This window comes from Sinocyclocheilus anshuiensis, unplaced genomic scaffold (assembly GCF_001515605.1).
Source record: "Sinocyclocheilus anshuiensis isolate Anshui unplaced genomic scaffold, SAMN03320099.WGS_v1.1 scaffold1365, whole genome shotgun sequence".
In the NCBI taxonomy this organism is placed as follows: Eukaryota; Metazoa; Chordata; class Actinopteri; order Cypriniformes; family Cyprinidae; genus Sinocyclocheilus; species Sinocyclocheilus anshuiensis.
The window spans coordinates 1315716-1327892 of record NW_015551032.1 but is presented as its reverse complement, the minus strand read 5'-3'; the positions used below and the strand labels follow the sequence as shown (position 1 = coordinate 1327892).

The following is a 12177-nucleotide window of genomic DNA, read 5'->3' as shown; positions in this document are numbered from 1 at the left end:
CATTTAATTTATAATTTGTCTTAAATCTCATTTTGTAAAAACAAAAAAAAAACGTGAATTGAATCGTGAAATCAAAATCGTGAATCGAATCGAATCGTGAAATCAAAATCGTGAATCGCATCGTGAGTTGAGTGAATCTTTACATCCCTAGTAGTGTATCTGAATATTATCTTGTTTTCTCTTTTTCTCCAGGTGAAGGGACCCACTGACCACAGTTACTTTGACAGTTATCCTCCTGAAGAAGAAATCCCTCCAGATGAAATGTCGGGTTGGGACACAGACTTCTAACTGACCTCCCCCCCCGCAACAGAGGCTGCTGTTAGTGCTGTGGGAGGCACAGACATAAGAAGGGAATTGTTTCACAGTGTTCAGATGTACTCATACATTGTGATGATTAATGTATTTGAATGAAACCGTACCACTGAGATGTCAGAGCAGGATCAGTCTGTGAGAATGATGTAGCCGGGGCATCATAGAGGATGGTGTGAAGCTATTGGTAATATTTACCTTTAGAAGTGCAGAAGGGTTTGTGGTTTGGCAGGAAGGTGAGATGTTCCTTGTTTTAGAAGCGTTGGTGATGTCACGTATTTGAGCTCCTGAAGGTAGGGTAATAACCACCTGTGACTGTGAATGCCACTGATGAGGTTTCAAAGGTTAACCTCAGCGGGTGACTGGCACTGCAGTTTGTACATTTCAAGCAGTTATGTGAAAAGTAGTCTTTTAGTGACTTTTCCTAGAGTTCAAGAACTTCAGGTGACTCTAACCTCTGCACCTGAGCCAAATATGTTTGTATTGATGTAATGTTTGAAGCTTGCTTATTTTATCCTTGTGAATAGGAGGAAAATGTTTCATTTTTAGCGTGAGAATTTAGAGTTTTTTAAGTCATTCTACAAGATGTTTTACAGTAACTGCATATAAAAATGTCAGCGAAAATGTACATTTCAAGTCCAGCAGTCATTGCACAGTATCGATTTGTAAATGAGAATATCTATTAAATAATGGACTTGTGTGGTAACTTTAGAGGCCTTATTGACCCATTAAGCAAATTACATCATGTTCCATGATGCAACAGTCTCAACATAATTTTTGATTGCATAACAATGCAATCGATATTCACTAAAGTTCTGAGTTCTTTAACACATGACAAATAAACACGTGGCTACATAATTCTTAAAACTTTATTGACTTTTTTTCTTTGAATGCTCTGCCAAAAGGGATTCTTTCAACTAGGGAGATGTGCTACAAATATAAGCATTCTCACTCATTTGACATGAGTCGTGTGATTGCTTCCTTTTGCACCCGTCTGACCTTTGTGCAGCAAAGCTCAATGAATATTTAATGAAGCCCCTCTGTGCTTCACAAAAATAAGATACAGAAGGCACCGTACAGAAAATAAATAAATGCTTTTAAAGGTCATTTCCATATACAAATATATTTCCTTATGAGACTTATAATACAAAGCACAAGTTTCTTGACGTATGTATTATATATTAAGATAATAGCCCACTTTTACATATATGTGTACATTTCTGTTGTCCATAGGCTGAATTTACAGCAAGAAAAAACTCCAACTTGAACGCACCCCGTTTATGAACATGCAGCTTATGATATGTATTTGCTTTAGTTTTATGCTAATTTAAAAGTAAAAACAGTACAAAATGTATACAGAAATCATTATTGGAACAAAATATCAGATTTGATCTAAATAAAGTGATAGACTAAAAATATTCTGCAAAAATAAAACATTACATAAGTTACACTCATCTTTGTGAAATATAAATATTCTAGTAGAATATTCATTTTAATGTATCTTAATGAATCTTTTTAATGTGGTAAGGCACTTTATATAGGCAGTTGTGTTAAAGAGACAAAGGCTTAATATAATCTACATACAATTTTCATAATCATCTTCCTGAACATATCATTTGAAACACTGCTCGTAATATAGCGTCTGGTCTTTTGAGATCTATTTGCAGTTTTCAGAGGAATGACAGAATTTTTTTTTTTCTGAATGCGTGCATATGCATTATGAATTCAGGTGAACGTGAGGATGCAAACTTGTATTAGTAGGTCAGACAGAAACATGATTGAACATATTTACAATTGCATAAAAGCCTGACTAAACAATTACGTTTACAAAATGTGATGTAACACTATTACAGGTAAGCTTCTAACAATACACATTTTTGGAGAAAATAAATATATATATTTTTTTTTCTGACGATTAAAGACATTCAATACAGAATCACCCAGAAATCAAACACTGTTTTAAGCTTAATGTGGAAAACTGAATATGTAACTTATATAGGCAGTCATTTTAATATAAATCGATTTTTTTTGACAAACATAACAAAAAGAGATTCCTTTTTTTTTTTCAAAAGTCCAGTTTTCAGCATATTTGGGCTCTGGAGTAAAATCTACCTCAGTATAGCAGCCATAGAATATGAACAATAAGAGTCAATCAATGCCTCTGTAGCAAAAATATAGCTATAATAATGACAGATTATACAAACTGTACAGAAACATGATGGATGACAGCAAATGTTTGTCCCCTGTATGCTTAACTGCTGAGGTTATAGAAACATGAGAACATCCTGGTCAAACGCAGACAGACAGTCTCTTCATATGCTCATATCTCTACTGATGCTTGACGCCTCCTGCTAACAGTAATGAATTCCTTCTGGAAAAGCACTTTGCTCTTCACAATCCTTAAAGCTGGAGATAGTTCTTCAAGGGTTATGAAATGAACATCTTCAGTCTTTCTTCCAGTGCAAACATTTGGAATCAGTTTAAGGGAGCGAGGCTGGTGGAAAAGACCAAAGCGTTTACCGACAGGCACAGGAGTCCACTGTCATATTTGGGTAGACCTTGAGGACCACGTTCTTGTCTTCATCAAAGAAGAGGATGCTGAGGGAAGACATCTTCTCCGGTACACAGCAGGGCTCTGGGATGCCCGGGACCACCCCCACTGCCCGCACGATGCTCTGAATGGTGGCGTGGTTTGAAGGTTTCAAAGACTGGTGGAGGTAAAAAGTTCAGAAGCTATTATTGGCTTTAGGACAGTACAGTTCGTTTTTGGATAAACCAGTTAAAAGCACCAAGGGGTGTAAAAAGAAGTAAAACATTGTGTATGGTTTCAGGCTATTCCAGCCATGTTCCAATCAATACACAATACAATCATTCGAAGAGCAAAGCAAGCCTGACATGGGATGGCTGTCTGCCGTAGTGATGCAAGGTGTTGTAAACTGAAACAAACTACTTAAGAAATTGCTAAATACAATAAAGGTGAAATAAAATAAAATAAAAAACAGTAGAAAAAAAACGCAATGAAAATTAGAAACGTTGGTGCTTTTTAATAAAACAAAAACGAATAAAAATGACAAAACACATATAAATACTAAAACTAAACTGAAAATGTAAAATATGAAAATAAATATCATAATAGTACATACATAGTATGTAAAAAATAACATTGGTAATGCACCAATGTTACAAGTTTGTCCAATAACTGATAAATTTCAGAAATTAAAATGCTATAATATTTGATCTAAATAAATTAGTTATAAAACACTAAAAACTAAAATAAACCTTTTTTTAAAGCTAAAAGTGAATTTCACAATTATAACGTACATTATGATAAACGGATATTCATTTTGAGATTGATCAAGTGTGTCTTATTACATTATTATGGTTTTTAAAGATTAACTTTAAGTGACTGTTAAGACAATGGTCATCTGAAAAAAAGAGGAAATGGGCATGTGCTATTAAAGAACCACTGACACTGATCATTTAAATCTCTAATATCTCATTTATCTCATATGGTACTGATACACTCTGCATCCCTAATTTGCTAAAACAAGATCAAAATGTAAATTATCTGGAGGGATGGTAAGGGGTTCAGCCACACACATTTTAGAATATGAAACAACTGGATCTTGGTTTTCTATAATCAGCTTTACTACAGAAACATAAAACTGTAGTAAAAAACTAGTAAAACTGCCACATTACTGAAGACTTCTTGTTTCTTTAACTTAAGAGGAAAAACCATTAGCAACATCTCAAAGTGGCAATGGGCAGGTTTTACAACGAGGATGACATAAATGGTGTACTAATGGAAGCGTAATGAACTGCTGTGCTGCCCACAGTGTCGAGCTGAATGATTTACATCTTTTCTCCTGACTGCCACTAGGTGGTGCTTATAAATCACTTCTTTTTATGCCTGTATCCGTCCTTTTCCCCTCTGCTCTAGATACTTAAATTAGTTGAATTACAACAAATAAAAGTTGTACATGTCAACAAAATGGGTGCTTCATTTAACAAAACAGCTTGACTTCTTGCTAAATAAAAACAAAACAGTCCAGCCAACTGATTTCTACAAAAACGAATGGAATGTAAGATTTTAGTAGCCATCAATAAGTAACGTACCTTTGGCATGGGGAACTGACATGACCCCGAGCAGTAGTACGCATCAAAAGACTTGGGGGAGATAATCCACTCGCTCCAGCCGATATCTGCAAAATCAACCTTTAAATATCTGCGAGCACAGTTCTTTGGCTCGTTCCACTGCTTTTTACGTTCTTTCTTAATGGTCTGCTCATCGAACTGCAGGAGAGGGTTCTTGTGCCGTGGATTCTTGCGAGGGCGCTTGACTGGTTTACTCTCCACTGGATCATAAGGGCTGCTCTCGTCCCATGTAGGTATCTCATAAGGGTACTCTGGGCCTGGAAGCTCATTGTTCTGTAGCGGTAGCAGGATGTTGGCGGACCGCCTGGTCCGATGTTGTGAGGAGGCACTGCCATTATGTATTTCGAGCATATGAAGATTTGGCACCAGTCTGCTTTTGTGTCTCTGCAGGGTGGACACGACACTCTCGGGCTCTGAGATAGCCGAGTCATTTGCATAGACCAGAATGTAAGGAGACCTATCAGACAAGAGTTTCTTCCAAGGTTGACTTCCTTTTGAGTCAATGCCAATGCCTATGAGAAGCTGGTCATGTCGCTTGGCTTGGTTGACTACACGAGTAATGTCTTTCCACTGCCATGATATGAAGTCCTGGTACATTGTGGAGATGTTAATGAAGAAATGGCCGACTGTTCTGGTGGTGTTATCCACAAAGCTGAAGCTCCAGATATTAAGGTGAATATGACCTTGTCTTCTGAGGTTATGGTGAGCACAACTCTTGTGCCTTGTGCATCTGTGGCTGCTGTTCTGCAGGTCACCAATGTAGTAGTGCAGCGTTGCTGAGAGAACGTCCTCAGACTTAGAGAGGGAAGTGAGGTTGAAGATCTGTAACTGCTTATCGTTGATGGTGCCTAACAGGAAAAAAAAAAACACAAATTCAGAAAAGCATTGCATTATTATCGCTCTTCAGCTGAAACACATATTTCAAAAGACAAACTTTGTCTGTGGGTTTCTCGTTGACATGACCACTGAGTTTTAATAAAGAAAGAAATCAATGCATACGTCAAACATAATTAGTCGAGAACTGAACACCAGAGGGCGGTATGAGTGCAGTACTGTGCGGCCTTGGCCGATATAAGCAACTCTGGGCTTGTTTATTTTGTCAGTCTCTTGTGGAAATGTGGAAATTCGTTTGTTGCGCTTTTGGGTGGATTTTTTCGAACTATGTACGAAAATATAACTAAAACCTTGCACTTTACATAATGTCATTATTCATCTTTCACCATCTTAGTGATGCATCAATGTACACGAAATATATTTATTAAGTGATTTCGATGCTAGTTTATTTTTATGACTATATAATAACTGAAGAGACTACGCTACTTTGGTGCGGAAAGTCGCTTAATTGAGCTTGTTTTGATGAGAGATCTGGAAAAAAAAAACCCTGAGTACACTTGCAAAAAATTAAGACGCTAGTTTTACGATCAACGAGCAACACCGATGTAGAGTTGGGTCATTACGTCTGTCGACATCTAATAACATCCGTTTAAAAGCCTTAAAAATAACATCTAAAAATATTTAAACGCCATAGGGTGAGCTATTCACCTCGAGCTGATGTCTCACGCAAACTGAAATCAACAGGTGTAACTCTACCGACTGCAACACAAGCTGTCAGTTCACTTATTTATACATACAGGAGAAGTTCGGGACTGACAGCCTCAGTCGATGTCATATTTGGAAAAGGATGCCGTTAAAGTGAGTGTAAACGTGCTGTCAAGCATCTCTCTTGCTCAAAACACGATTTTGATAAAAACAATAGGGTGACTAAATGACGAGATTTTCAGTTGGGGGTGAACTATCCCTTTAAGACATCAAGCGCAAAATAAATAAACACACCAGCATTTTAACCAACTTAAGAGAAAAAGTGAGGTGGTATTAACAACTCAATTACTGCATTTAGTCATTTACTATCAAATGAATTTAACACCTACCCAAATGTCCTTTGAAGCTGCGGACAGTGTTTCCATCTTTGAGAGGGAATCCCGCGCTGGTGTATTTGGCGTAGAGCATCTGCATGTGTTCTGACAGCGTGTCCTGCTCGGTATTCTTTGCGTGTTGCTTATCTTGCGCTTCCACTTTTTGTACAAACTGCACGTCTTTTGAGAAACCCATGAAGGGTGTTTTAAGCACAGCACAATATCCACAGAACAGATAACCCCATCCCAACAGGAGGATAAACAGTCGTTGACAGCGATCCATGCTGGTGGTACGGGACTGTTGTAGCTGATCTAGGTGTAGTATATCAGTGCTGAATGCGTTTCCAAACTCTTGTCTCTTGAGCGAGAGAGCATCACACGGACCCCCAAAATAAGGCAAACAGAGCGAGAAAAAGAAAGGAGAAACTTAAACAAGATGTCACTTTGGTGTACTCAAAAAGAATAGCCCAAATGCACGATCCCAAAGATCGACGTTCATGCAGCAGTTATCACAGTCCCTGTGCAAAATGTGCAAGGATGTCCGTGTGAGTTTGATCTGCTGTAGTCCGGATGGTCAGGCTTGATCCTCGGTTTTGTGTCTGAGCGATGCTGTTCTCAGCCAATCGCGCCTCTTCCCTGCGTTCATTGAAGGCAAAGCTTGCTGCGCTAGTAATATATAGGGCTTACGAGAGCAGTCGGACAGTGTTGGGAAGTCCGACTGATTTCTGAGAATCGGTTCTTTTGAACGGTTCGTTTCAAAGAACCGGTTCACTAAACAGACTCTGCTGTCATCGCGCGTCCCCCAACGTCCCTTTTTGTAACCTCGTCTTTTTGTACTAGTTTAGAGAGTGTTTATTGTAAGCATTGCTCACATTGCTGAAGCTATGATTCAGCTTAGAAAAACATAAATCCATTTGGAAACTACATGTAAATTGCATTTACACTTAACCACTACTAAAGTTTATTGGCTGAAAAAGTTTTTGCTTGTTTAATAAACGCTAATGTAGCCTAATAAAACTAACTCTGTTTCAAATGCCTATTAATAAAACGGTCATACAACCGATTCTAAACTTGTATAGGCTACAGAATCTTTTAATTTCTGCTATTAAATTATTATTAAATTGCTGTAAAATATTTAATTAATTTCAGCTACGGAAGTAGTAGTAGTAGCAGTAGTAGTAGTAGCTACTTTTCGCACCATTGGTCAATACAAAGTTCTCGGTTCAATGATTCAGTTGTCAACTAAGAATCAGACTTGTTCAAAAGATCCACTTCGATCGACTCGGTTAGAGAACCGCTCTTACTCATTCAGTCCGATTCAAGAACGAATCGTTTTAGACCAGTTTTGTGAACCTTATCAAATGATTACCTGAAAAGATCCGATTGCTACAATCGGACACCCTTCTTCGCAAAGAGAAGAATGCGAGAGGAAAGTTTAAGCGTGTATTATTTAAGATAAGAATAAAGAATAAGAGAGGAGTAACTAGGCTATTTTCGCAATATATACAAACTGAAAATACAACACGAAGTGAAAATGCATTCTTTATCGTCTTAGGGCACGTTTGGGGCGTCAAAACTAACGTTTACGTCTTCATCGTATACTCTGCACGCTCTCAGCTGTCTCTGAGCGACTGTGTGAGTCATGTGGATCTGTGTTGACTTATAATGCTCGATAGTGAGATCCGTGAAACGTCTCTCAGCAAAGCTGTGTGTCTGGGCTGACGCGCTGAATGATATGGCTTATGGGGAGCATTAAGGGCTCTCTGTCCCATTTAGTTGAGCTCAATGGCAATGAGCAGACACATCCTGCACAGCAGAGTCTGATCCGGAAGCTGCACCGCGTCCCCTCAGCACACTAGTGCACGGCTTCAATATCCTCTGTCACAGTCTCTCTTTCAGGATTATTGAGGAGGAGGTGATTGACTCCCACCCCAGACATCTGATGCCAGTGGACATATTTTCAAGACATGGTTTTCTTTTGTCAGATCTGTCCGAGGTGTAATTGCTGTAGTGAGGAATTATGTGGCCTGCCTCAGTAACCTATATTTATCATGTTTTATTTCCCACCAAACTCTCTAAGTCCACTTTAGGATAAGAACCCAGATTTTCACAAGCACATCTGCTATGTTGAGTTGTAAGGTGTTTGAATGAGCTGTGCCATTGTGAGGGATTGGAGTGGGCAGTTTCATAACACTGCCACTCCACCGCATGAATGAGGACTGTGGCCTGTTAAGTTAAACAGTTATGAATGTGGGTGAATCACCACCCACTTCTTGAGCCTTCATCCTGGTGATTAAACAGAAACTTTATGTAGGTACTATATACACTAGCATGTGTTTTTTCTGTCAGATCAATTGTGTTCTAAAATTTTGTATTGAAGATATGTGGGAGACTATGACTGTGTTATAAATATAATCCTATAATCCTGTATCATTATTCTTCTTATGATTAATATTAAAAAAAAAATGAAATGTCCTGAGTCATACTTCCTGCACTGCAGAATAAATTAATGATTAATAAAGACACTAACAACATATTGTTAGAAATATATACACAAAAGTCAGTAAGTGCATTAAATTGATCAAAAGTGACCGTATAGACCAGGGATCCTCAAATCTGGCCCACGAGATCCACTTTCCTGCAGAGTTTAGCTCTAACCCTAATCAAACACACCTGAGCATGCTAATCAATGTCTTCAGGATCATTAGAAAATCACAGGTAGGTGAGTTTGATCAGGCTTGGAGCTAAACTCTGCAGGAAAGTGGATCTCGTGGGCCAGATTTGAGGAACCCTGGTATAGACTTTTAAAATGGTATAAAATATTTCTATTTCAAATAAGTGCAGTTCATCAAAAAAAAAAAAAAGCTAGTGTAAACTGGAACCATTCAAGTACCACGATGACACCAACAAGTACCATGAGCCACCACCATAGCAATATATTGCTGACTCCTTTTTGTAAACTCGCAGAGACAAAATTATCGACTGATGGATATCTAATGTCGGAACTGCAATATCTCTGTCGGAACTGCAGTATCTCATGATCTGAAATCATGTAGAATGGGTGTCATTGTCCATTTCATGGAGTGTTTGGCAGCTTTTAGTCAAAATGAAGCTTCAAGCAGTCATGTGGGGACATGGAAGAACCACTAAGTTTCTAAAGGGCTTTATCTTTGATTTGTTGAGTTGTTTAGATAAGATAAAATGCTCAGGTTCCCAAGTAAGTGGCTGCATCATCAGACAGTCTCAGAGAGCCATATAAATAAGTGCCTCAAATGTATGATTGTAGACGATAAATATTTTAAAATGGCCACAGTGATTAATAAAAAATAAAAATAACAAGACATAAAAAGTCAGTCATTTTTATTCAGACATTGTTAAATTAATATAAATATTTTATATAAATGAATGTCAGTTTATTAATATAGCAACTTTTTTTTTTTTTTGTTCATTTTTTAATCTGTCCATTTGGCCCTGAAGATCAAAATGCACAGCTATGCCACTCTACACATCCAAATGTTGTGCACAATATGAAGTCAGAAGTATAGAAAACAGTTTTAATGTAGATGAAATTAGAGGCTCCAAGTGCTTTTTAGTACATTTAATTGGAGAGCGGTGCACAGGAACTGGTTGCGGGTTTTCTGGTGACGTGGTCATAAATGACAACATGCACATATAGGTCACATTGGACAGGAGTTCGGATGGAGCTATCGCCAGGTGTTGCCTGTTGGGTTAAAGAAATAATAATAAAAAGTGTTTAAAATGTGAACAATTTCATTTATAGGATAGTTTTTTATATGTCAGATCAAATTTATTGCAATAGAAGAAAGTACTTTATAACTGTATTTTTCCATAACTGTAGTAAGTTTAAATTGATGAAAACTAAATCTGTTACATACAAGTTATATTTACAGGAGACAAACATTATTCACTGCACATTGTCAATAATTATTTCCACGCTGATCTTATACAGACATTGTGTTACTTATTTAATTATATTCACAAATTTAGTTTAATTTCAATTTTGAATGCAATTTAAATTTCTAATGATATTATTAAAGGAGAGGAAAAATACATGTCTTGCAGTGTAAGTGTGATTTGATGTTTAAACATCGGTCTGGGTGTGACTTTAAAATATGGACTCCATAGGGTGCCTCCACCAAGAATAAATAAGATCTTAAGCCAGCTGGGATCTGTTATTGAAGGGTAACGTCTCATAAGGCTATACCGTGGATTATACACATACGAAACCCGCTTAGGTCTCAATATGGAACCCGGCCTTCCACGGTTCCCACGGATTCATTGTGAAGGCCTGGCGCCGGACGTTCCGTCGCGTCTGCTGCCGAGGGTGATGGAGGATCTCAACAGGGTCTACTGTACGGACACTCTGGAGCAGTTTTTAGCAAGCCAACACTAACCGGGGCCTCTCGGTGCCACTACCCGTTTGAGGTGAGAACACAAGATAGGTCTCAACCCACCGCCTTTCTTGGGTACAATGAAGTAAGGGCTGTAAAACCCCGACCTCATATTGGCTGGAGGGACCGGCTCTATCACATCCTTCGCCAGCAGGACTGCGATCTCTGCCCGCAGAACAGGGGCATCGGCCGTCCCCACTGTAGTGAAGCGGATGAGGGTGCGTGAGTAGGGCCTTTGTTGACGCTCTCGAACCACCCGCTGCTGCCAGCTGGCGGAGGAGGAGGATGAGTGAGGTCCGGCGTTGGTCCGTCCGCAACTCTCTGCGCCCTTCTGGGACCCAGAGATAAAGGAAACTGCTCTTTTGTCGAGAATTTGCGTTGGTCCGTCCGCAACTCTCTGCGCCCTTCTGGGACCCAGAGATAAAGGAAACTGCTCTTTTGTTGAGAATTTGGGTACCGTCGGCCGTGAGGCCAGCGGCGGTAAAAAACGAAACAAAAGATTTTCCACCCGGCTCTCCTCCGGGGGAGGGAGTGGTGCGTTCCCCATCTCCCGAAGAGCAGATCCTTCCATCTCTGGGTCGCCTGTCTCAGGGCCGCTTGCCGCCAGGTTTGACGGGGGCCTTGACAGGTGGGGCGGCCCGCCCACGCCCGGCTCCACGACGCCGCTTTGCTGAAGGCTGCTGCGGATGTGGCATGGGAGCGGGGGCGGACGCGGGGGCCCGCCCTCGGCAACGAGCAGGCTGGGGTGCTTCAGCCGGCGGACGGGTGGAGGCAGCAGCTGCCCGCCGGGGCAGGATGTGTCGGATTGCCTCAGTCTGATTCTGGGCAGCCGAGAACTGCTGGGCAAAGCTCTCGACTGCATCGCCAAAGAGGCCGGTCTGGGACACAGGGGAATTGAGGAACCGAACCTTGTCGGTGTCCCTCATGTCTGCCAGACACAGCCAGAAATGGCACTCCTGGACCACAAGCGTGGACATCGCACGACCCAGAGTACTCGCGGTGACCTTCATCGCTCGGAGCGCGAGGTTAGTGGCGGTTCGGAGCTCTTTCAGAACTTCCGGATCGTGACCACCCTCGTGCAGGTCCTTCAGTGCCTTAGCCTACGACCTGGTGAGCTCGTCATGCACTTCCGGGAAGAAAGGCACCGGGGCGGGGCGCTGAGAACCAGCGCGAGCTACCCCGAGAAACCAATCATCCAGCCTCGAGGGCTCGGGACGTGGTGGAGGTTTCCACTGGGGGAAGTCGTGGCCTAATGGTTAGAGAGTCGGACTGTAACCCAAAGGTTGCAGGTTCGAGTCTCGTACCGGCAGGGATTGTAGGTGGGGGGAGGGAATGGGACAGCACTCTCTCCCACCTTCAATACCACGACTGAGGTGCCCTTGAGCAAG

The 12177-nt window shown here is 40.5% G+C and overlaps 3 protein-coding genes across 3 annotated transcripts in view; 1 reads left to right on the top strand and 2 right to left on the bottom strand.

The window, feature by feature from the left end:
• Positions 1-1154, top strand: part of LOC107661254 (cGMP-dependent protein kinase 2-like) — a 27979-nt gene extending 26825 nt beyond the window's left edge. Inside the window, exon 18 of the mRNA XM_016450753.1 lies at positions 193-1154. Coding sequence (XP_016306239.1) covers positions 193-288 — 96 coding nt within the window. The 3' untranslated portion in view covers positions 289-1154. The remainder of the gene's footprint in view (positions 1-192) is intronic.
• A 1234-nt stretch (positions 1155-2388) lies between these two features.
• LOC107661226 (bone morphogenetic protein 3-like) lies at positions 2389-7008 on the bottom strand. Its single transcript, XM_016450724.1, has 3 exons — positions 6393-7008; positions 4426-5312; positions 2389-3017 (listed from the first exon to the last, which is right to left on the bottom strand). The coding sequence occupies exons 1-3, from the start codon at positions 6658-6660 to the stop codon at positions 2826-2828; spliced, it is 1347 nt and encodes a 448-aa protein (XP_016306210.1). The 5' UTR covers positions 6661-7008; the 3' UTR covers positions 2389-2825.
• Positions 7009-9903: 2895 nt separating this feature from the next.
• The window catches only part of LOC107661266 (uncharacterized protein C4orf22 homolog), a 65147-nt gene continuing 62873 nt past the window's right edge, over positions 9904-12177 (bottom strand). Inside the window, exon 6 of the mRNA XM_016450764.1 lies at positions 9904-10098. Coding sequence (XP_016306250.1) covers positions 9976-10098 — 123 coding nt within the window. The 3' untranslated portion in view covers positions 9904-9975. The remainder of the gene's footprint in view (positions 10099-12177) is intronic.

Excerpts from the sequence above, each read along its gene's own strand:
- LOC107661226 (XM_016450724.1), bottom strand. The coding sequence starts at position 6,660 with ATGGATCGCTGTCAACGACTGTTTATCCTCCTGTTGGGATGGGGTTAT. Across the intron at positions 5,313-6,392 it reads CAGCTTCAAAGGACATTTGG|GCACCATCAACGATAAGCAG; the intron begins GTAGGTGTTAAA and ends TTTTCCTGTTAG. Across the intron at positions 3,018-4,425 it reads GTCAGTTCCCCATGCCAAAG|TCTTTGAAACCTTCAAACCA; the intron begins GTACGTTACTTA and ends TACCTCCACCAG.